A 25696-nucleotide genomic window follows, 5' to 3' on the forward strand; every position below is an offset into this window, starting at 1 on the left:
CCGAGCCGTCACGCCCCACTCCCCAGCCCCCGGCCACCGCTCGCCTGCTCTTCCCTGCGGACAACATGCCTGTTCTGGACATTTCCTGGAGATGGACTCAAGGTGGGCCCGGTTTCGTGCCTCCGAGGCGCCGAGGCTGCGTAACGCCCCACTGGAGAAGCCCACTGCTCCTCCGCTCACCAGCTGCCGGGCACGGGGAGCCCCCCGCTTGGCCACTGTGAATGACGCGACCACAAAGGCTCGTTTCTGTGTGGACCCCTCTTCCGGTTCTTGGGGGCATATCCACAGGTGAGGACAACAGGGTCAGGGGGCGGCTCGGGCTGAACCTGCTGAGACTGCCAGCCCGTGCGCCCGCGCGCTTCTGCCGCGGCGCTGTACCTGGCGCCCAGGTCTCGCTCCAGCCGCGTCACACCAACCAGAGGACGTCCACGTGGACGACCGGAAACGGCCCGGGAGGGCAGCTTCACGCGCACCGGGGCTGCCGCTGCTGGGCTGGACACCTGCCGGGCGCACGCCCCGTGCCCTGGGGGAGCCCCCGCTCTCCACGTCTGCTTCTTAGCCCGGCACAGGGCCGAACTTCACCAGGGCAGAGAGAAGAGCTCCAGCTTGAGGGCTAGCAGTGGTTGGAACCTTCCGGCATCATAAAGCTTGTCTTATATGCCACGAAGACAAACTGGTCTCAACCACCTAACCGTAAGATAAAGTAATAAAATACCCAACGTCTAACAAGCTCAACCCCGAGCCGGGCGCTGCTGACCGGCATTATCTCATCCAATCCTCAGGAAATAGCCCTGGAAGGAGGCGGAGGAGGAAATCCAAGTTTAAGGAGGTCGGTTGCTTGCCCAAGCTCGCAGTAATAAAAACTGCTGACTGAGCACTTCTTCCCGGCTGGGCGATATTCCGAGCACTTGCTGACTGGATCGTCACACTTCCCTCCACTGCTGACCCCGAAGAGGAGACCACGGCGCAGCGCAGCTGAGCACCTGCCCCAGGTCCCTCAGCTACGAAGTGGCTGGATTCGAACCCAGGCCACCAGGCCCCGTGGCTTCCCTGTGGAGCTCCGAGCGCCGCAGTCCCGCACCTCTCCAGGGTCCACACAAGCACCGTCCTTTGTCCGACGACAGGGTCCCAGCTCCCCGAGGGCCAGTACAGCACGGAAAACCCAGCCTGATGCCAAGCAGGGATCAGATTTGGATTTGGGGGCCTGCTCCAACCCACGGGGTGTAAGGACATTAGGTTTGGGGAAGGCGGGGCCAAGAAGCCCCGGGGGTCTGCGCTCATCTCCCCCCTTCCTTCAGCCCTGGCCTTCACCTCAGCCCACTCCGGCTCCCTCGTGGGCGTCTTCTGTCCTGCCGCCGGGGCGGGGATCCCCGGAAAGCCCTGTATGTGGCCAGGCCAGCGCCCCCACCTGCGGGCACGGCTGTCCTTGCCTGTCTAGCGCAGCCAGTCCCATGCTGGCAGAGGCCGCGGGCGCCCAAGGGGCCCCGAGCTGCCAAAGGCACAAGTCCCTGGAAGGAGACTCCCAGGGGCAGGGGCCAGAAGGCGCTGCAGTGGGCGCTGAGGGGTCAGGAGCCCGGGGCAGTGGGTGCAGACAGAACCAGCGCTGGGGGCTGGGCCCGGCCAGGGCCGCAGATCCGCAGCTGCTCGAGTAACCTGCCACCAGCCTTCCCCAGGACCGTGCACTGCGCGGACAAGGGGCCAGGGGGAGCTCTGGAAGCCTTGTCGGGGAAGAGTGGGGGGTGGGCAGGGGGAGGGTCCCTGAGGATGGCGCAGGAGGGTCTCATAGGGACAGCAGCAGGCCGCAGCGTTCTGGAAAGTCACAGCTGCAGCCCTCGGCGTTCTCTGCCCTGCACCGAGGTCTGCGGGACACAGACCTGGGGAAACCCCTTTCTTCCTCCTTGCCAGGAGCCGACACGCCTCGAAGGCCAAACATCTGCAGACGCGCTCGGCTGCAGTTCTCGCTCAGCGCCGCCACTGCAGGCCGCCGCTCCAGGAAGCCAGCCCGACTCAGGTGCATGCTCAGCTTTCCACGCCGCCCCTTCCCGGACTTTGGTTTCCCTGAGAAGCAGGACTGGAAAGTCTTCGGGTTTTCTAGAACACCTCGTGCACAAAGCTCGTCTAACACCCCCGCTACGTTCCGGCCGCGCCTGCCTTCTGCTCTCCGGCCACGCCAAGTCGGTTCCTTCCGGCAGGCCCAGCCCGAGCTTCCCGTCGCCCAGCTGGCAGCCAAAAGATGCTCCGGCTTCTTGGGGGCCCTCCCTGGCAGCCACGCTGTAGGGCCTCCTCCTAAGTTCATCCAGGGATGACCTTGCTTGTTCCGTCTGTCCCGTCAGCCCCCAGCCCCGTCGTGTGCGCTGCTCCAACTCCAGGGCCCAAACCAACGCCTGGTGGCTGATAAATCTCTTATCTGTCGAACGAAAGAGTGAATACCTGAAGGAACCAGAGCCCTTTCGGCTGCAAGTATCTCCTTCCGCAGTTAATAATTTAACCGCTGGAGTTGAACAGGGTTACCTAATGGCAGGAAGAATGCTATTTCTGAAATCCAGGCTGAAAATGAATCAGCCTCGAGCCTCCTTCGCTGGCATCACCACGTTTAACGGTGGCTTTGCCAGGGACAAAAACTTTCTTCGAAGAGCTGGGGCACAGGGACGCTGGTAACGTGGCGAGGCCTCAAGAGCTGCCTGAAGGACAGAGGGAGGTCTCGCTTCAAGGCTTCTGCAACCTCAAAGGCGGCCGATGAAAGCAAACAGGGATTTCCATCGCGGGGGCGGGGACGTGTCTTATGCAAAGTGGCAGTGAGCTTGGCTGGAGTTCACGGCCAGGTTCGTTCCGACAGGCGGGTGGGGGCGGGTGTCCCCTGAGTGCCAGTGAGGCAGCAAGGCTGTACCCAGTTCAACGTCCCTCGGTGCCGCAGGGTCCTGGGCTCTCTGTCATTCTACCTTTCAGGCACCCGGAAAGCCGAGCTGTCGCCTCCAGAGGATGGGTGTGAGAGCCCATGGGGGTGGGGGGCTGCTGGCTCGCGCCAGCCTCCATCCCGTCCCAGCCCGGCCAAGCCCTCCTCCCCCAGGCTCTGTGGGTGACACTCCTGGGCTGCACCTCTGGAGCCGGCCGTGGCCCTGGTGATGCACTGCACCGACCTGCGCCTCCTGCAGGTCAGGGGCTGAGTCAGGCCGGGCTCACAGACCTGTTGCAGCTGGGGCTCCCCGTTTATTTCCACAAGAGAAAAAACAACCCCACCTGGACTGGGCTTTTCTCCTTTGAGCGGGGGGCATGGGGGCTTTCAGATCCCAACAAGCAGACAGTGACCGAGAAGGAAAGGTCGTCGGCTTCCGGTGCCAGCACTCACTGGGTACCCACCCACCCGGTGTCCCTGCCAGAAGGGCCTCGCATTAAGTGGCCCCTGTGGCTACAAACAAGCTGGGGAGGAGGGCAACTGTGACCCCGTCTCCCTGGTCCCATCTCTAAAAATACGCCAAGCCGACACCTGCCCACTTCTTCCAGTTCTGTTGGCTCCAGCTCGGCAGACTGTGGGAGACAGATAAACAGTGTCCTGATGTGTAATTAGAACGAGGGAAGCGCAGGAGGCCTGGGCGGGAGGAGCTGGTGGTGGCTTGACATGCAAGGTGACACTTGAGTCAACCCTGAAAATAAACAGGAGTTTCCCGGTGGAGGGGCAGGGCCGGCCTCTCAGGTGAGCTGGCCGCCTGTCCAGTCCCACGGCCCCCACTCCATTCCCGGGTCTCCACTGCCAGCTGCTGGGATCCGGCGGCCACTCGGGTTTCATCCACAAACAGCCCCGCCGGCTGGGACGCTGGCCTCGGGCAGGGGCGAGGATGAGTGTCTCCACTGCCTCCCTCCCCAGAAGGAAGTGGGGGCCGCCCCCAGCTGCCTTCCCAGGGCACGTCACCCAGAGGTGGGGGCGGCAGCGCTGAGAGCTGGGTGAGGACAGAGCGTCTGCAACGTGGACCGGCCGCTTGCTTTCCCAGGAGCAGCCGTCCATCTCGCCAGTCCAGCCCTGCCACACACCTGCTTCTCCTCCAAACAGCCGAAGCGATGCTGTCCCTCCCAGCTGGGGACACTGTTTCCACTTCTTTCAGTCCAAACTGCTTTCCTGTACACAACTTAACAGCTGACATTCAACACTTACGACATGCCGGGCATATAATTTACGGAGCGCTTTAAGTTATTAACTCGGAGATCCTCAGCCTCGCTGAGGTATCAGCAGCACCCCCGTTATGCAGTTGAGGAAACTGAGGCACAGGGAGAGGAAGTAACTTGTCCAAGGTCACCCAGCTAGAAAACTGCACAACTAAGAGCTGAACCCGGATGGCCTGGCTCCCAACCACGGGACAGCTCACGTCGGTCCCTCTGCCTTCACCGCACTCTCCAGGCCTGCGGCCCCCATGACTGTGTCACCACGGAGGACAGCTCCACCCATCCCCACCCTGACGCCGCAGAACAGCGCAGGGTGCCTCGGCACGAAGCAGCCGAGCGCTTGGCGGGGAACGGCCTGCTCTCGCCCCACGGCTGCCCACGGCCTCGCCAGCAGCGGGTGGGTGGCGCAGCAAGGAGGATGCTGAGTGGTGGTGGGTCCAGCCCTGCCTCTCCTTTCTGGAAGGAAGTTTGGCCACTTCTGTCCCCTTCAAGTTCACTGGCTGGCACCAGCACCCTGCCTGCCGCGGGGACACTGCGAGCAGACAGACCCGCTCCTACCCGCAGGGAGCTTACAGTCGGCCCCAAAACAGCGACGGAACGGTCGGACAGAGGCGGGGTGCTCTGGCTCCTCCCCGTGGTCCCAGGTCCTTGGGGACGCTTAAATTTTGTCAACTTTCTTTGACAGATAAAGCCAAGATGGCCCAGAAGGGGGCTAGCGACTCGGAGTGCTACAATATCATTTTGACAGGGTGCAGTGAAGAGCAAAGGTGGGAAAGAGTAACTGCAGGCCCTGGCCGGAAGGGATCTGGGAGGGACGGGGGCAGACACACAGGGGCCAGCAGCCAGGGCAGAGGGACCAGCAGGTGCAAAATACAGGAGCCCCGAAAAGTACTGCAGATCTAGAAACAGCTTTCAAACCACGTTGAACCAGAGAGTCAAGTTCATGCCCGAGTACCGTTTGTGCCCTGTGTGCTCCCTACTAGGGAAATTCTAATGGTTAAAAACACACCGAATCCAGACCAAATCAACCCGGATCTCCGGCGCTCAGGCACTGATGTGTGTAAAAAAAAGCTCCCAGGTGATTCTAGCACAACGCTGTCCTTACAGTAGCCAGGTGAGGCCACCGAGCCTTGAAACGTGGTTGTCCTGGAAGCATCAGATGCACACAGGGATTCAAAGACCTCACAAGAATGCACAACAGCCGACCAGCGGTTGTCTGTCCCGACTACCAGGTGAAAGGTATAGTTTGACTGCACTGGGTCAGGTAAGCAATGTCATTATGGGATGCTGGTGCTCTGTGAGGTTACAGCCAACTGGGCGGAGGGCCAGGCCGCTTCCCCGAGGTGGGGTGCGACCGTCTTCCTCCAACAAAGCGCTGTCCCTGCCCCCCGCACCTGCTCTGCATCTGCACCACCCATCCAGACGACGGTCTTTCAAGCTTAAGCTCCTTGAAAGAAATCTTTAAAAATTTCGCCTGTTTCTGTTCACTATTCAGGTGGCTACTAGGAAATTTTACATGATAACGTGTTGCTTGTTTCCTGCTTGTACTGGACAGTGCTGATTTAACCGGTCAATAAATGTCGGTCTTTGCAAGATTCGGGGTCCACAGGCTGCGGAGCACCGGTGGCTCTGGCCCGGGAGCTGGGCCCGTGCGCCGTCTCCCCCATGCTGCTCCCCTCCCACAGCTCCTCGCCCGGAAACCCTGGAGCCTGAGCCCTTTTGCTCGTCTCCTCTCCACGTGAGGCCCACCCACTGGGCTCCCACTGACCTGAGCGGACACTTTTGACTTTACCTGAAGGGGAAACTGAGGTCACAGAAGCAAAGGGGCTCAGGGATGAGGAGAAAGCAGGGTTCAAGCTCAGAATTTCCAAGCCGAGACCTAATCCATGGGCTTGTTTTCTAGTGGGAGGTCTGCAGCAGTCCTCAAAGTTCAGAAATTTTTTCTTTGATGGGGGGGAGGGAAAGGAGAAGGAGGCCCCACTGACTGTTTGCTGAGCACCTGCTATGTGGCAGACACGATACTACACCTGTCACACACCAAACTTGGTCACGGCTGGCTCTGCAACAGATCACCACAAACTGGGTGGCTTCCAACACCAGCTATTCTGTCACAGTCCCAGAGGGCAGAAGTCCAACGTGGGCCTCACTGGGCTAAATTAAGGCGTCGGCCAGGCTGGCTCCTCCTGGGGGCCGAGGGGAGAAGGCCCCCCCCCCCCGGCCCTTGCCAGCTTCGGCCCCGTCCTCCATGGTCCAGGCCGGCAAGGACAGGTCTCTCCCGACACACTCTTCCTGCCCTGCTGCCAATGCCTTGTTCCCTTTTCGAGGCCCTTGTGATTACACCAGGTCCACCTGGACCACCCTAGCTGCTCTCCGGACCCCGTCACCTGCTTATCCATCTTAGTTCCGACTGCCACCTTACCACATCTCTACCCTGTGACCCCAGCGCTCACAGGTTCCGGGGATCAGGATGGGCTGTCTCAGGGGCCCACTATTTGGCCTCTCAGACCTTCCGACGGCCCCGCGAGGTAGATGGGGTCAGCCCTGATTTTAGAGATGAGAGAACAGTTTCGGGAGTCAAGCAACCTGCCCAGGGACACGGCCAGGAGCTCAGGTCCACAGTCTGCCGGCTGCTTTCCGCGACACTTTTTTTTTTTTTTTGGTGGCACAGGCAATTTTCAGATTCAGGGCACAGGTACTGAAATAGCCACAAACACACAGAAACAGCCACTGAAATTGTCGCCTCCACTCTTAAAAGGGGTTTTATCACCGAAGAGGCCAGCGTCCCGGGGAAGAAAGGAAGAGATGAGCTTTCTGGACACGCTCCTGAACGCTGAGCACTTCTGAGGGCCAGCCCCGGAGACCACTGCCAAACAGGGTGTGTCCTGTCAAGAACGGGACATGCAGGCGCTTCTCTCCACCAGCTGGCAGGCTGGCGAGGACGTAAATCCTAGAAGACTGAGCACCCCTCCCGCCCCACGCGGCTCTGGGGCAGTGGGCCAGCGGCCAAGCGGAGGGGCTGGAGGGCCGGCTGGGCTGCTCTCTGTCCCCGCAAGCACCTGGGAGCAGCCATCTCGGCTCTCCGGGTCACTTTCCGCAGCGGGGCCTGGGTGGCAGCTCACTCGATTTGTTTCTGGGAAGGATCTAATTAAATATTAACCGGGCACAAAACCCCGTTCTCACGTTGCTCCTAAAGTCACTCTGAAGGCAAGCTACTCCCGGCGCGGAAACCAAACCCCACCTTTCCAGAGAGGGGGGCCCTGGCAGGGGTGAGACGTGTCATAGTCACCCATTAGAGAGCTGTTCAGCACGAGTGACGCTTTCAGCCTGGGACCCAACGGGCAGAGCAAGCCACACCGACAAGCCCCCTTCGCGGTGACCAGAGCAGCCGCCCACCGAGCCCTCTCAGGGACGCTTGCTGCCGCCCTGGGTTTGGAGCATCCTGCCTCCATCTCCCCTACGCAGCAGTGGGCCGACTTTGTGGGTGTCTCTCCCAGAGCAGGGGGTACACCTAAGTATCAGTGAGCGAGGGGAGCCCCTGGCAACACCTGGGCCCTCTCTGCCCACAGAGCTTTTCTCCTCGGCCTTCCACAAGCTCCAGCCCCAATTAGCTAAGTCAACCACTTTATAAATTAAAAGCCACTTTGGTTTTCATGACCGGCTGTCCGGGTTGAAAAGCCGCCGTGGGCCCGAGAGGAGGGTCCGGGGACGGCGGGGCCAGGGGGCGCCCGTCAGCTCCAAGCCCTCCCAGCCCAGGGGTTTCTGGCAGCTTCTCACAGCTCGCCGGCTGCAGGGGCTGCACGGTTTCCCCGGTTCTCGTTTCCAAACCAAAGCCGGGGAGGGTGCGTGTGCCAACTTGCTTTGAAAGTGACCGCAGGAGCCAGAGGTCTCCGCGCGGCGAGGTGAGGGGCCGCCGGGCGGCGGGGCGGGGAGGGCGCCCCGCAGCTTCCGCTGAAGGCGGGGAGGCGGCTGGGTCTCGGTTGACTTATTCTGGCAAATAGACGGGCCTGCCCCCCTGCCCGGGGCAGAAGAGGCGTTGGTGAGAGGAAAAGGAACGGAAACCAGAGGCACGGCGGCGCCTCCGGGCGGGGGGCGCGGGCGGGAGCACGTGCGCGGGGACGCTGGAGAGGACCCTGGCCCGGCGGGCGCTCGGGGGGCCCCCGGGGGCGCCCGCCGCCAGCAGGCGAGGGGGTCTGCTCCCGCGTCCCGGGCCGCGTCAGGACACCGGCGGGAAACTTTGCCCCGCGCGGAGCGCCGCGCCCGGCGGCCCCGGCAGCCGCTCGGGAGAGGCCGGGGCGTCCCCGGGGGGGAAAGCGCTGCCCCCGGGCGCGGCCGGCTCCGACGCGGCGGCAGGAGGCGGCGGGCGCCCGTCGGCCCGAGCCGCGAGCGGAGGCGCACCTGGGCCCGCCTCGAGCGCCCGCTTCCGGGTCACCTGGGCGCGCGGCGGGGGGCGGCGGCGGCCGAGCCCCGCGCCCCGGAGGCGGACGCAGGCCAGGCCCCGGCCCCACGCCGCCCGCCGGGAGCGGGGCCCGGGCCTGGGCGGGGACGGGGCGCGCCAGGGTCGCCGCGGGAGGGGAGGGGAGGGGAGCCCGGGGACCCGCGCCCGCCGCTCGCCTGGGTCTTGTCGAACTGCTCGCGCTCCGCCTCCAGGCTGTGGCCCGGCCTGCGGCTCAGCACCCGCGCCGGCACGTTCTTGATGCTGTTCATCCTGCTCCGGCCCCGGCCCCGCGCGACTGAGCGCGTCACGGCCTGGCAGCCCGCGCCCAGGCACCGCCAGGCCCCGCGCGGCGCCCCCGCCCGCCCCGGGGAGGAGCCCCGCCAGCCCCGCCCCCGCGGCCCCGCCCCCCGCCGCGACCCCTCACCTGGGACCGCCGCCGCCGGTCTCCCGCCCCTCCGCGGCTCCGCGCTCTCCCTGCCCTCCCGCGCCCCTGGCCCGGGCCGCGCGCACCACCGCATCCCTCCCCTTCCTCGCGGGGCGGCGCGGGCCAATCGGGCCACACACACCCCCTGCCCTCGCGGGCCCGGGATCTGGTTCATGGAGGCAATTTGGCCTCAATGAGTCTGGCCGATGGAAGCGCCCTAGACTTTTCCTTTCTGGTCTTGTATGAACTTATGTGTCAACATGCATACAATTAAGCAGTCCCCCTTTTGTGCTTCCCTGCCATAAATGCCGCCGGGGGATGGGGGTCCTGGCAGGGTTATGAGAAGGCTGGAATTCAGGCACATCGAAGAGATGCACAGGAGGTGTTCTGAGACGTAAAGATCATCATTGATTTGCTTTTCAAATCGAAGACAAATTAAACAAAAAAATTAAAATTCTCACAAGTCTGTGCTCTGGTGGTGACTTAGTTTCTGCTATCCTCGGCTTAAACATCAGAATATTGCTGTGAAACCAATAGAGGCAATAAGAACTTTTATTAACCTTTAAAGAGAGGCATCACGTTTAGGGGGGAAAACCCTGAAAATTCTCTCTCCTATTAGACTGCAAGCTCTACGAGCCCAGGGACCCCTCTGTAATCTCACTGGACTCCTGGCTGCTTCGCCCAAGCAGTAGCTACTTGAAAGCTGTATTTGAGAAGGTTCTCCTCTCACTTCACTTCACTAAAAAGAGAAATTAATCGTACTTCATCTAATTCCAAACACCAAAAAGCTTCTTTACCAAAATAATGGAAAAATAGCAACAATATCTAATATTTATCGAATGTTTATTTGCCAGTCCACAGACCAAGCCCTTTACATGAATTCTCGCTTTTTTAATCCTCAGCAACCTAGTCAATAGCCGTGGTCAAATGAAGGCCACAGCAAAAGGGGTTGGTGTGCTTGGTGCCAGCGGATTCCCAGACTCCATCTTCCACACCCAGCACAGGCTATCGTGTGAATTTCATGCTTACACAGCATCTGCTTTTAAATCATGCAACAACCCCTCTCTCCAAAACATCTATCACAGTAACTTGACACCAGCAGCCAACTACCTCCTTTTAGTAATAATAGCGCCAACTCCCTTGTGCTGTGCTGTGCTCAGCTTGGGACCAGCGGTGTCTCATTTAATCTTCTTTACAGTGGTGGTATTTTTACAGATAATGGGCTCGGAGAGGTTAAGAAGGGTGCCCAAGTTCACACCAGCTGGTCAAAAGTGCCCTGATATGCCTGCCTTCAAAGTCAGTGCTCTCAGCAACCAGGCATTTTGTATTTTATCTTGTGGCCAATGACTTTTGCTACTGCCCTGCCATGGGCTGTTCTCTGGGATCCCAGAACACTTTGCTAATACATCTCTAATGATTATATCTGCTTGCATGTGAAATGCTGAGCTAACTGGAGGGCAAGGACCACCCTGTCTTATTTTTATGTTCTCAGCACCTAGCGGCTGCCTGGTACATAACAATGGTCAACAATGCAAATAAGTAAACAAACCCCCACTATTTGATACACTTAAACATATGAGTTAGTTTAATGAAAGAGCATTCCTGGTATGCAAAGTGGCCTTGCGGTCTTGATTGTCGAGTTTCATCTCTCAGGAGCATCTCCAGGCAGGAGACCTGCTTCTAGCACTAATCTGTCATTGACTGGCTGAGAGTCTCTGTGTTATCAGAATCAGGGTATCATTTCAGTATATCTCAAGGGTTTACCATCTGTTTAATCCTTTCCCAGGTTATTACAAATGCAAAGCACTTGAGTGAGGAAATTAGACCTAATTTTAGGGAATTCCAAAAAGAAAAACAGTAGGGTTTACACGACTTGGGACTTACTAAAATGGTGTGTGCTACAATACCCACCATGCCCCACGACACACACAAACCATCTGGCCCAGGGCCAACTTTCCCAGCTTCATCTTGCGCCATCCTGGCCAGTCAGGTCTACAGATGAGTCATACCCCCTCCACCGCAGGGCCTTTGCAAATGCTGTTATTATTGTCTGGGATGCTCTTCTTCCTGTTTGCCTACTTTGCATCTACTCATCTTAGTTCAGATGTCACTTACAAGGGATGCCTTCCGTGAACCCTCCACCCTGGGCTTATGTCCCTATTACAAACTGTCAAACCTTTATTTCATAACATTTTTTACTTACTTATTGGTGTGTTTTGATTGAGGTCTGTTTCCCCCACTAGACTAGTAAGTAGGGATCACGTGTGCTTTGCTCACCTTTGTGTCCTCCAATGTACAGTAGGTGTTCAGAATTATTTTGTTCCTTTTATTTCTTGCATCTCTTAAGCTAGCATTTGGCTGAAAACCCAGAAATTCTCCTTCATAGGACTGACTACTGTGCACTTTCTTTCACTTGATAAACCCCTCACAAAAACTATTCTGGTTTTCAACCTACCAGGGGCTGTCCTGATTAACGTGTCTGGCTTAATTTGATTTTATTCACTCTGTTCTCTATTATACAGGTTACTAAGATTATTCTGTTTCAGGCCTAGAAAGAAGAACCTTCCTGCAATGGGCCCTAACAAATTTGTCACCAAACGGATAAAGAGAAACAAAGGTACTTTACACAAAACAGCTACACCAGTTGCAGGTATCTAACCTCAAAAGGCAAGTTTCAGATCAAGGCCACTGAAAGAAACTCTGGAACCAGTTAGACACAGCCTACACAAGGTGTCAATCCTCAGCCACTTTCCTGAAATAAACAGAACCAATCTTATCACCTGGAACCTCTCAATTCTGTTCTTTAGGGTAAAACTGTTTTTAATGTTTATATATTATCACAATTCAGATTTTCTTTTGGGGTTATTTCTATTTAAAAGGTCTGTTCATAAATTCTAAAAATATCCTTATAACAGAGTCTATTCCAATGGCTGAGAGAGTTTCTGGCAGGCAATTATAGTACAATAGAGTTGCCTCCTCTTCAAATGAGAGAATGTTAATGATAAAATATAACTGCTACAAGCCAGTTTTATCTTGGCCCACGGAGACTCTCTCTCTTTAAACAAAAATGGCTCAGGGAAGTGGATTTGGCTCAACTGATATGGTGTCCGCCTACCATATGGGAGGCCCAAGGTTCAAACCCAGGGCCTCCTGGCCCATGTGGTGAGCTGGCCCACGCACAGTGCTGATGCGCGCAGAGTGCCGTGCCACACAGGGGTGTCCCCCACATAGGGGAGTCCCCCACACAAGGAGTGAGCCCTGCAAGAAGAGCCACACAATGTGAAAAAAGCGTGGCCTGCCCAGGAGTGGTGCCGAGTGCCGTGCAATGCAGGGGTGTCCCGCACGTAGGGGAATCCCCCACACAAGGAATGAGCCCTGCAAGAGACACACCACGTGAAAAAGCGTGGCCTGCCCAGGAGTGATGCCGCACACACAGAGAGCTGATGCAGCAAGATGATGCAATAAAGAGACACAGGTTCCTGGTGCCGCTGATAAGAATGCAGGTGGACACAGAAGAACATACAGCGAATGGACACAGAGAACAGACAACTGGGGTGGGGGGGGAGAGGAGAGAAATTAAAAAAAAAAAGTGTTGTAGATACTTTAATCCTATGAGCTATAATATAGTTAGCTCAGTATTTAGGTTTGCATATTTCAGGAAAGATTAAAATACACTTAATCGTAAGGTAATTTCTTACCTTTTTCAAATCCTTTAGTTTCCTGAAACATTCCCTAGATTAGTACCTGGTCCCTAGGCAGACTGGCATGCAGCCATGAACCCAGCGTAAAGAGGAGGAGGAATTTAGTGTTTGGGTTCTCAGACTGGAGGTCAATCTCTCCAGGGGCATTTTAGGTTTCCCACTTGGCAGACTTTAGCTCAGACTCAACCATAACTTTCCCAGTGTCCCTCTGTATAAACCAGCCCGAGAAAGAAAAGCATTTATAAGAACATAACCAAACCCCATCCAATTTCTCTTTTCAGCACCCTAATTAAAAAGGGGTGGCTCCTCCACTCTCAGGAAAATCATCTGAATTAATGGTGAAGTCTTTTTAACAAAGGGATGTTTACATAACCGTACAATAGGACTGTGATATGTGCAATGCTTAAAGAACATTCCTATCCTGAGGAAATTAACTTGCCAGGTTCTGTTTACAGCTACTAACCTCTCTTATTGTATTCCTGTATAATAAAAAACCAAAGAAAATTATTTTTATTATTAAAATTTTTTTATTGACTGAAGTTGATCAGTTGGTTCTCTTAGAAGGGACAGAAAGGCACATAGTAAAAAATTACAAGTTCAAACTAAAGTCTTTTATTACTCTTTAGTGATTAAAAAAATGCATATAAGAGTTGATCTAACAAGCTTTTGTTTGTATAAGTAGATGGGGAAACTATAGACCCAGACAAGATGGGGCTCTACTCAGCTTTTAGAGAGAAGGATCTTAATTGTCAGTCACTAAGGAGATATTTTCCAGTTAAAAGCATAGCATATGGTATCATTTTATGTCTATTTATACAGCAAAGTCCAGAGATAAAATCACAAAAGAAGAGAATGTGATTTTTCATATATCTGCAACTAACTCTGATAAGCTACTTGTTATTATTTGAATGTATGCACAGGTTTAAAAAATTCAGAAAGTTAAAATAGGATTTTATACCATTAATTACCAATGCAGGGGGTTCTCTATTTTATGTTCACACTTTAAAGAGCTGCTTCTCTAGTATTTAACTGTAGTCCATATCTTTACAGTCTTTTTTTTTCCTTAGCATAATTTCAGGTTTGTGTATGTGTGTGTATATATATATATATATACACACACACACACAGTAAGGCTTAATTTCCAAATTTTGTATTTCTTAACCATGAAAATGGTTAACCTGAAAACAAAACACAGATGTTTAAAAAACTATATTTCAGTTTCTGCTCCCCTTTTACATGTTGCTTACAAAAGATTAAAATCCTCTTTTTGTTTTCAAGATTAAGTATTCGGTGTTGATGTCTGCTTCCTGCCTTCTGCACAGATGAGCAATCTGCTTCTGGAGGAAGGAAACACAAGTTAAGAAAATCAAGGTCAACAGGCATGGGATGGTGAGCCCTATCCATATCTAATATGTTAATATACATTCTGATTTTCATCAACATACAGTAAAACGAAATATTATAAATATAAAAACTCAGTAAAGAGAGAAAGGGAAAAGGGGGAGCTACCTAGGTTTACTGCTTTATTTTGAGGTACCAGGGCCAGGGATTAAACCCAGGACCTCATCCCTGGGACCTTGTACGTGAGAAGCAGTTGCTCAATCACTTGGGCTACAACTGCTCCCCGCAGAAGTTTTTAAATACTTTCATTCTTACAATAAAAACATCTGAAACAACTACCCCTTTTAACTTATCAAACAGGATTCTGAAAAAAACTGCATATGAAATGAAGGCTCTATAGAAGAAATTACAAACCAAGAAAGTGCTTACTGGATCAATATACTTTTTTTTTAATATACTTTTTTATAAAACTTGAAACCATATCTAAGGATTTCTTTCCAGACAGACATTCAGATGAAATGCTGAAATGTTCACTTAGATTCTAGTTTGTAAAGCTATTATCCATGTATTCACTTCCTTAGATTGAAAACCCTAGGGTATTAAGAATAAGAACTTTTGATCTGTATTTCTCTTGCAAGTAATAGAAATTTGGAAGTTATGTATAAATACACCAAGCAAAAGAGAAAGGATTATAGGTCAAATGCATGGCCTTGACTCTACATTATCAGTGTTCCCAAGTTACTTATTAAATATCAATCGAGATATAAGGAGAGATAAACAAAGGTGACTTACCCATGATCACAGTGAGTATTGAAGTCAACTTTTGTTTTCCTCAATTGTCAGGGTACTTTTTTGAGCTGACTCTTCTGAGAAGTCTAAGTTCTACAAAAACAATCCCCAAATAAGTACCTGGGGGTTAGAGAAACTAGAAAATACTTAAGAAGAATATACACAAATATAGCAGAAATGCCTTTAAAAGACCTATGGGAATTAATGAAATAAAGCAAAGTAATTCCACACAACTACCATCTATCCATCCATATATTTATTCAACAAAGATTTACTGATTTCCTATTTATGTGTGGGGCTATTTTCTAATCTCTTAGTAGGACTGCTCTGTCTGCCTTACCATATGCATTATGGCTAAACTGCCAATCAGCTAATGCCCAAATATAATTGGTTCTTACAGTCTTATTACATACTCTGCGGCAACCTTTTAATGTAGATGGTCATTAATTAATAATTAACAACTAAAGTACTGTCTCTGCAGGTACCTACTGAGTGCTGAGTTAGCAGTGTTTGGTGTTATATTTTTTAAAACGAGGAGAAGGAGAGGATACCTGGATGTGTTTCTGCACATCTCCTACCTAATTCAAGGTCTTTACTGAGCAGCCAACATTCCCTGTATCAGATTCTGTGCTACAACTGGGGATGCCAACTTGAATGCTCAGAGTGGAACAAGAAGACATGTATGTAATCGGCTCTCATGTATGTATGATGGATCGTGTATGATGTACCATGTATATGTGATGGAGATAAATACACAAATACACACACATAGACATGCTATGAGGATAAAAATGAGAGAAGCATCGATCATATCTTTGGTAAGAATTTTACATAAACTCCCAAAGAAGAGAATAAGAGAAGAGCCTGAAGCCATGATGATGAAGTGGAGTCTATCTACCAGGCAGTTCTGACTGAAACACAGTTCTCCTACAACACTTGTTTTGGAAACATGAATTTGTCCAAAATACAATTAAACACTTTGAGCATAACATAAAATTTGCTTTTGCTAAGGTGCAATTTCATCCACAAGAAACACTAGATGAACTGTACCCAGCTGAACTGAGCCATGTAGGGATACACAAAACTAGCCCCCCGCCCCAAACTCTTAACAGCTGCATCACAGTTACGGATCCATGCCTGCTCTTACAACTCACCATCTGATTTCAAAGAAATTTCCACTGCTTCACAATAACTCAAAAGCTGCAAGCCCTGTGATGCCCACTTCCACAAACAAACTTCAGGTCTTTTTCAAGGTTCAAGTGTCATATTTATGGTGGTAGTTAGGTACTTCTTAAACCATTTAACATGTGTAAAACTGTCCTACCACCTTTATGCTGTTTTTTTTTTAAGTCAGTGATGAAGTTTTTGAGTTTTTCCCCATAATCCCATTTTACCATAAGCCTTGTGTTGCGATTTTTATTATGCTAAGATATATATATAGATAGATATATATATCTATATATATAAAACACTTAACATTTTAATCATTTTTACATGTCCAATCCAGTGGCGTTAATTACATTCACAATATTGTGTGTGCAACCATTACCACTACCTTTTTTAAAGCAGTTTTATTGAGATATATTCACATACCATACAATCTATCCAAAGCATACAATCTGTGGCTTTTAGTATAATCAGTGTTGCACATTCATCACCACAAAAAAATTTTAGAGCAATTTCATTACTACCACTATCTATTTCCAAAAGTTTTTCATCGCCCTGAACAGCTACTCTGTACCTATTAAGCAATAACTCCCTGATGTTCTATTGTATGATTTTGCCTAGCACTGTGATTTGGGGGAACCTATCTGTTACATTATAGCAAAATTAACAGTGGTGATCAAAATATTAAATAAAATTGTGATATAATACACACTCTTTATTAATGCATTAAATAATGAGATCTAGCATTATCTAATAGCTTGAGTTAGTGAAAATATCTGCAGTAACTATAATGTGCTATGAAACCATCTGTGATTTCTACAGGTGGAAAAGTCACAGGTATTACATATTGCTATGGTTTGTTTCCTACATTCATAATTGAAGAAAATGCTAAATTCCAAATACAGGTTAATAAAAATAAACTTACATATAATTTGTTTTCTATCAAAGTTCATGGATCCTCTGAATTCCATTCAATAATCTCTGAATAAAAATTTCTGCCCAACAAATTCAGCGAGACAGAAAATAGATCACTGGTTGGCAGAGGGGCTGGAGGAAGAGGTAATGGGGTGACTGCTAATGCATACAGGGTTGTCTTTTCAAGATGATGCAAAGCAAATGTTCTGGAATTAGACAGTGGTGATGGTTGCACAATTTTGTGAAAATACTAAAAACCACTGAACTGTAAGCTTTAAAAGGGTAAATTATATGGCAAGAAAATTATATCTCAATTAAAATATATATATTTATAGATTTGCCATGTGACCTGGCAATACCATTACTAGGGATATATCAAGAACTGACATGAACAGACACCTGCACACCAGTGTTCACAGAGGCATTATTTACAATTGCCAAAAGTTGGAAACAACCCAGATGTCCATCAACTTATGAATGGATAAATAAATTGTGGTGTACAGACACAATGGAATATTATGCAGCAATAAGAAGAAATGAAGTTGTAAAGCATATGACAATATGGATGAACCTGGAGGACATTATTTTGAGTAAAGCAAGCCAGACACAAAAGGCGTCTGTATGACTGAGCTACTATGAAGTAAATATATTGTGTAAACTCATGGAATTAATAATTAGAACAGAGGTCAAGGGTAAAGAATGGAAAGCTGAGGGTTACTCTGTGCAGAATTAGTATAAAGGTTGTTTGTAAATCTTTAGAAATAAATATAAACGGTTACAGCATATCATGGTGTTTGTAACTAGCAGTGCTATTATATGGGTATGACAGTGGTTGAAAGGTAAAGTCTAAGGTCATGTATATTATTAGAAGGAAAGCTAAAAATTGTAACATGGGACTGTATAAGATAGTAAAACCTCATGTAAAACATGAATTTGGGTGGTACTACATATATAAGATTGTGGGGATAAATAAAATAAAAAGAAAAATAAATACATCTTTAAAAAAAACTATGGATCAATAAAAAAATAGGGATAAATTTAACAAAGGATGTACAAGTTCTCTACAATGAAACCTGCAAAAAGTGGTTAAGAAAAATGAAAGAAGAGCTTAAAAAATAGATATACTCTGTTCATGGATATCAATTTTCCCAAAATTAATCTACAGATTCAATGAAATCACAACCACAACACCAGAAGAAACCTTTGTAATAACTGACAAACTGACCTGAACATATTTTGAAGAGGAAGAACAGAGTTGGAGGGCTTCCACTATCTGATTTCATAGACTCTCTGTAGAGCTAAAGTAATCAATACAGTATGGCATTGGTGTAAGGATAGGCAAACAGATCAATGGAACTAGTCAGAATGTCCAGAGGTAGACCCAAGAATATGGGGTGAACTAATTTTTCACATAGGTGCCAAAAGTAATTCAAAGGAAAAAGGATGACCTTTTCAACAAATGATGCTGGTAAAGATTTCTTAGGACACCAAAAGCACTATTAAAAACAACAACATCCTGATGAACTGGACTTCATCAAAATTAGAGATTTCTGCTCTTCAGAATACACTGTTTACTGTGGTACTGGCATAAAAACAGATAAGCAGTCTAATGGAATAGAACTGAAAATTCAGAAATAAACCCACACATTTAGGCAAACTAATTAAAAGAAACTGGATTTATGAAATGTAAAACTTCCGTTTATCAAATAATATTATCAAGAAAGTAAAAAGATAATCAACATCAGGGAAGAAAATATATGGAAACCATATATCCAATAATGGTTTAACATCGAGAATACATAAAGAACTCCTACAATTCAACAAGTCAAAGACAACCCAATTTAAAAATGGGCAAAGGACTTGAATAGACATATTTTCAAAGAATATATATACATGATGAAGCACATGAAAAATTGTCAGCATGATTATCCATTAGGGAAATGCAAATCAAAACCTTAATTAAGGATGGATATTACTTTTTTTTTTTGAGGTACTGGGGCTGGAGATTGAAGCCGGGACCTCATATGTGGGAAGCTGGTGCTCAACCACTGAGCCACACTGGCTCCCCTGACTTGGGTTTTTTCATTTGTTTGCTTGTTGTTTGATTTTTCAGGGAACCAAACCTGGGACCTCCCATGTGGGAAGCAGGCGCTTATACGTCTGAGCCACCTCTACTCCCTGCTATTACTTTTTAATAAATGGAAAATAAGTGTAGGTGCACATTACTGATGGGGAATGTAAAAAATGGAGCCATTGTGGAAAACAGCCTGGCAGTTCCTCAGAAAATTAAACATAGTTCAGACACATGTATGAAGCTTAAAAAATAATGCTAAATGAAATAAGCCAGACACTAAAGGACAAATATTGTTTTAAGACTGTACTTATATGAGGTACATAGAACTGGCAATTTCATACAGACAGAAAGCAGAATAGGGTCACCAGGGGTTGGGGGTGGAACGGGGAGTTATTGCTGAGTACAGAGTTTCTGCTTGCAATGATGATAATGTTTTAGAAATCAACAGTGGTAAAAATGACATAACACTGTCATTGTACTTAATGTCACCAAATTGTACACTTAAAAATAGCTAAAATGCTTTCATGTTATGTGTATTTTTATTGAGGTAGGTTAATATAAGGAGAAGAGAAGACAAATCACAGCTGGGACCCAGCAGAGAACATGGCTGTGAGACCCTATCTGGAAACCCTGCTGAAGGGAAGGCTGCTACTAAAGAACAAAGCTGGCAAGACCCCACCTAGACCCTGGCCATGACAACCCATTTGGAACTCTTTCTGTGGTCAAGGGGAAGTCCTGGAAACCTCCAAACAACAGGCCTCCCCATTGGACCCCTAAGAGCTAACAGGTAGGGCAACCAATCAGAATAACAAACAGCTGGGGCCCCTCCCCAACATTAGGAAAGGGAAGGAGGAATGGCCTTAAAAAGGCCTAACTCAGGACCCCACATGCACATCTCACCCTGCAGCATGCCTGCAACCAAGTCTAGCGTTGTGTACTGTTTTTCTTTTGATGTTTCTCATCAAAGGCTTTACTCCTTTGCCTCCCTGCTATGGCATGCCTTTTACGGGACAAAGCCAAGAACCTAGAAGCCCAGAACCCAGAGCATTCTGCTAACGTTACCACAATTTTAAAAAGTAAAAAGAAAAAAAGTTAAACACAAAATTACCATAGGCTTGACACTTCCACTCCTAGCACATACCCACAAGAATTGAAAACAGGAACTTAAACAGATACTTGTACACCAATGTCCATAGGCTCATTACTCACAATAACCAAAAGACAGAAACAACTTCAGTGTCCAAGGACAGATGAAATGATAAACAAAATGTGGCATAGTTATACAATGAAATATTATTCAGCCAAAAATTGGAATGAAGTTCTGCTACATGCTATCATATGGATGGACCTTGAAAACATGCTAAGTGAAATAAGCCAAAAACAAAATGAAAAATACGATATGGTTCTACTTATATGAGATACCTATAATAGGCAAATTCATAGAGAAAACTGATCAGAGGTTATCAGGGGATGAGGGACGGAGAAATGGGGGGTTACTACTTAATGGATGCAGAGGTTCTATTTGGGGTGATGAGAACCATTGGAAATAAATAGTGATGGTGATACAACTTTATGCAGGTAATTAATACACATGGAGTGCTGCTGTGCACAAGGAGTGTCGCTCTGCACAGGGGTGCCCCCCCACGCAAGGAGTGCAACCCTGCGCAGGAGTACACCAGTACTCAATGGAGTTATCAGACACAACAAACTTAGTCAGAAGAAAAATAAACACGTACATTTTTGGCACTGCTGCTGACCCTCTCAGAGCTAATGGGGAGCAGAGTACTCAGCTCCAGGTCGGTAACCATCTGACGAGACTCTGCCAGCAAACGCTGAAGCTTACTTGTGGGAGAAAAATCATCCTAGGAAAGTAACACAATTTAGGCAACCATGAAATCAGAAGCATTTAAAAATATATAGTTATAAACAACATTACAGACACAAATGTTAACTTCTTATTAACATTTCTTTGACTTTAGGTATTATAAAACAAAGCAGTACATCAAATACCTTACTAAGTTCTTTTTAATTCTTAGACACTACCCAGCTGAATAATTTGACTTGAACAGAAGTTACTAATTAAGTAACATCTATAGGAAAGAATCCTGGCCTTTGTTTAGGTCTCCTAAATCAACTTTTCAAGGGCCTAAGTAGCAGTCAAAATACTTGCAAAATGAAATTTTTCTTCAGCACTAAAGACCGGAAATAGTAGATATGTGCTTTAATTTATTCTTATTTAATATTCAACTTTGGCATCATGATTTTTAGCATGGAAATAAGTTACTGCCACCTGTTCTCAAAAGGACTTTGGCTAATTTTTCTCAACTTTCTAATTATCAATGAACAATGATCACTACTGGTTAGGCACCTAAAAGATGAGTCATAAATATAGGTGTTGAATGAATACATCTGTCTCAATACAGTGTAGGAAAGCAATGTGATAGACTGCATCAGAAAAATAGGTGCAAAAATTGAAAAAGGGTCTCCAAGAGCTCATATTTAAAGCTTTAAAAAAATAACAGCTTTGTTGAGTTATAGCTGACAGACAATTAAACTGTATAATTTGAAGAATTTTGAAAAATGTATATACCCATGAAACCATCACCACAATCAAGACATCCCCATCACCCCAGAAGTTTCCTTGTGGCCTTTTTAACCCCTCCCTCTGTTCTTTCCATCCTCAAAGAATGAACTACTGTCACTAGAGATTAGTTTGCATTTTCTAAAATTTTATATAACAGATTCATACGGTAGTAATTTTGTCTGACTGGCTTCTTTCACTCAGCTTAATTATTTTGTGATTCACTCACACTGTGTACATCAATAGTTCACTCCTTTTTATTGCTAAGAAGTATACTAATGTATGGATATACCAGTTTGTTTATTCATTTACCTGTTGATGGACATCTGGGCTGTTTCCAGGCTTTTGGCTAATAAGAATAAAGCTGCGTGAACATTTATGTACAAGTCTTTATGTAAACATAAGTTTTCATTTCTCTTCAGTTAACTACCTAGAAGTGGAATGGCTGGATCTTAAGAGGGGTGTATATTTAACTTTTTAAATAACTGCCAAATTGTTTTCCAAAATGGTTCTACCATTTTACATTCCCACCATCATCAGTATATGAAAGTTTTAGATGCTCCAGATTCTCATCAACATTTGGTATGAAAAATTTGTTTAACTGTAGGCATTCTAACAGATATGAAATAGTATTTCATAGTGGTTTTAATTTGCATTCCCCTAATGACTAATGATGTGAAGCATCTTTTCATGTGTTAATCTGTCATATATTTGTAGCTTTGTTTTCAACTGACAGAAGCAATTCTAGCTGACTCAATCCAATGAGACAATATTCCTTTGGTATGGCTGGTATATACCTCCTTTCATTGCTCTGCCAGTTTTAGTTTTCTCTGAGAACTAACACTTATCAAAACTATGCCTATTATGGTTCTCTGAAGACTATAGTGTTGCCAGGTTATGTGTGTTGGAAGGCAGCAGTAGCTTGGCACAGGTAATATTATCTGGGCAATATTATCTTGGTGTATATTTTTTACAATGAGAATATGTCACGTTTACAAAAAGTAATATCATTTTTGAAAGGAGAAAAAAAGGGGAATTTTCAAGTCCTCTAATAAAAATTGAGGAATGGCCAAAATTAGTTAGTAATGCTAAAGAATTAAGAGCACCTTGATGAGAAGGTCTTGCTTGAATAAGGTGGTTATTTCTAAATAAATACAAACCTTTTCACCAGGAAAGGCTGCATCTTTGTTGATTAATAAAATCTTAGGTGAGTTCTTTTTATCAGAAGAGGTGTCTTTCTCTATGAAATTCTCATCCCCTCTTAAGGTAGATTTTGAGGAACTCAAACAAAGGGAATGCTGGATGGCAACTGGCTCACTATTGATCATAAAACCAAATAGAAACAGATGTCTTAAAACAGTACCGAACATATAGCATCAGCATTCTTGTACTTAAAAGCATCTCAACAGGATTTTAAAAATATTTCTTTTTGTGAGGAGAGTAAAATATTATAAATTAATGCATACCCTTTGCAAGTAAGAATTAAAACTCTTGGTTAACGTAACTACAAAAAAGATAATTTCACACACACACATACCCCCAAACAAACAAACAAACATAAAGGAAGTTGCAGGAACAGCATCATCCAAAAGGGAAGAGAAAAGTTAACATAGTATAGGCTTAGCCTTGTCATGAAAATTTTAGATTTCTGGTTTATGAGACATATTTTTTGTTCATGATTTTTTAAAAGTCCTTTTGTGAAAGTAGAAAGGCATTGTTGCAGCTCATTAATTCTATAAGTACTCAGTATTTAGGATCAAACACCCATAATCTCCTTGGTGTGTTATTAAAAGTTCTAGGCTCAAAGGAGAGTATAAGAGCAAAAGCTGCTCTGGAACAGGTCAGAGAACTGTCCCCTGGTCCTATAAAACTGAGCGTGAGCAGGCCACCCAGGTTTCTTCTCCCACAAGGGTAATATTCACAAATGGCAACATTTTAGTCAGATAATAAAGTAGGCATACAAGTTCTTATAATCTAAGGAAAAATAGGAAAACACAATTATCTTTTCTACATAATCACATATTTGTCATGTGATGCCTTGGCATGTGCCTCTGCTGGCAGAACAAGCAGCCAATTCAATTACTTCAAGTCAGAGAGGTTTTAAAAAGGGCCTCAAAAGAAAACCCTTAAGTTAAACTTGAATTTTGTTCCTACATTATATTTAATACATGTCCACCAAGCTCTTAAAACCACCTGACTAAAGTTTTCCCCTTAGTACATGAGAGTTATGTTTAGTAGTGGAAAACAGTTGTGCCCTATTGATACCTGCAATTATTTAAAGATCTTTAAAATCAAATATGAATAGATGGCATTTAGTTTGCTTTTTAATTTTGCAACTGACAGAATAAATATCTGGATGATTGTAAATGACGCAAGCTTCTAAAAGGGCCAAAGAATCCAAATATATAAAAACCAGAAAGGAATTTTAATCATAAAGTCCTATGAAAGTCAATGCAATGATTCAAATAAGGCTCTCAATATAGAAACTTCATCCTTCCTCTAAGATTGAAGAGGTATGCTTTATTTAAAAATAGCAGACATTATTATAGCTCCATTCAATTACAAGATTCAGCAATTCTAACAATAAGCTTGAACCATGCAGCATATGCTAATAACTAATCCAAAAACAAAAACAAAAAACCCAATCATTTCCAGCAACTAGGTTAAATACAAATAATCTTTCTCATGCATGATTAAAGACGTAAGAAAATTTGGGAAACATAAAGTAGAAAATAAATATAAATGGAACATAAAGGCAGAAGCAGTTGGCTATGTAATCATGCCAAGCCACCCTGGATAAGGGCAAAGAGAAATCGTTATATCGAGTCTAGGTAATGCAATCTGGACAGGAGTGCCTCAGCTTGTCCATTCAAAGCAGATCCTGGGGTGAGGAATGCTCCAAGGCAGCATTCCATTCTGAACATTGCCCCACCCATTTGTTTTTTAATACAACCTACTTGCCAAACTATTATCAATTGTTTTTGTCTTTAAATAAAACCTTTGCCTCAGAAGCCATTCTAGGTACAAACTTTTCACGGAATTTAATAAAGGTCTCTCTAAAACGAAAGACTCAACAGTCTATCTTGTGATGCAAAGAATAAATCATTTCTCTTAAATAAGAACATATTTCTGTTTTCAAGGACTACTTTCAGTTCACAATAGGCCTGATGTGGTTATTGCAGCCCTTCCAGTTTCTACATATTGTGTGTATGCTCTCCTGCGTGTCTGCAAACATGAACCATCACTAACCTTGTTGAGGAGTTAGATTTTGTTCTACTGATGTTTTCTGAACAAGTACACACAGATTTATGGCGAACAATTCTCTCCACTTTAGAAGGCTTGAAAATACTCATCCACTCTACATCAGACATGTGGCCTGGAGCTTCAATTATGAAGTTACTAGGGTGGCAGCACTTAGCTTCACAAATGTCACTGTCATCCAGACAGGCTTCACTTCTCTGACAACATGAGATGTCAGACCTTTCGATCTGATCTTGACATTCCACATCCAGCTTTTTTTGTTGTTTTGAACCATAACAGTTGGCCAGGCCCAGGTAAACATTGAGATCATGCCACTGCTTTTCATCAGATAAAGATGCTTCAGATAGTTGTTTCTTTCCATTCTGAATTCCTATTTCGTTACCTTTTGGTGATTCTGCATGAATCTTGCACAAGGCACTTTTGTTTTCAGGTTCCATCTGGATTTTTTCTCCAAGAGACCAGGACTTTGGGTTCTCTGCTGACTCTTTTGTAAACAGACATGAAATAGCAGTTATACTTTTTTCCCCAAATAAAGGATTAACCTGTGGTTTCTTCCCTTCGCATACATCAAAAGAGTTCTTGTCTGACTTATTTTGGTGAACCAACATAGTCTCAAATTTTTGGTCCTTAACCAATAACTTCTGATTTCTCTCCTTCTTAACATCGACTTTTGGGTAGTTATTTTCAAGGTCTGATAAACACATGTCTCTGCTATAATGGTATTACAAAAAACAGAAGTTATAAGATATATTTGATACTATCATTCTAAATATTTCACATAAACCACAGTAGTAAAGCTAAATCCCAAAGTGACTTGTTTGAAATGAAACATAAGATATTTATTTTTTTCTTC

At 46.6% G+C, this 25696-nt stretch overlaps 2 protein-coding genes across 14 annotated transcripts in view; both read right to left on the minus strand.

Moving 5' to 3' along the window:
• Positions 1-8963, minus strand: part of HIP1R (huntingtin interacting protein 1 related) — a 30187-nt gene extending 21224 nt beyond the window's left edge. The window contains exon 1 of the mRNA XM_004455959.5: positions 8767-8963. Coding sequence (XP_004456016.1) covers positions 8767-8859 — 93 coding nt within the window. The 5' untranslated portion in view covers positions 8860-8963. The remainder of the gene's footprint in view (positions 1-8766) is intronic.
• Positions 8964-13222: 4259 nt separating this feature from the next.
• CCDC62 (coiled-coil domain containing 62) overlaps positions 13223-25696 on the minus strand; it is a 36967-nt gene continuing 24493 nt past the window's right edge. For 8 of the 13 annotated variants that reach the window (XM_012524250.4, XM_058281305.2, XM_012524249.4 and 5 more), the window contains 5 exons: positions 24832-25554; positions 22743-22899; positions 20738-20863; positions 14849-14938; positions 13223-14052 (listed from right to left, as the gene is read on the minus strand). In XM_012524250.4, coding sequence (XP_012379704.1) covers positions 14873-14938; positions 20738-20863; positions 22743-22899; positions 24832-25554 — 1072 coding nt within the window. In that variant the 3' untranslated portion in view covers positions 13223-14052; positions 14849-14872. Of the gene's footprint in view, positions 14053-14848; positions 14939-20737; positions 20864-22742; positions 22900-24831; positions 25555-25696 lie in introns of those variants that run through there. The other 5 variants (XR_011646485.1, XR_011646483.1, XR_011646484.1 and 2 more) reach the window with 4 other exon arrangements.

The sequence above is a fragment of the Dasypus novemcinctus genome, chromosome 19 (assembly GCF_030445035.2).
Source record: "Dasypus novemcinctus isolate mDasNov1 chromosome 19, mDasNov1.1.hap2, whole genome shotgun sequence".
NCBI classification, from domain to species: domain Eukaryota; kingdom Metazoa; phylum Chordata; class Mammalia; order Cingulata; family Dasypodidae; genus Dasypus; species Dasypus novemcinctus.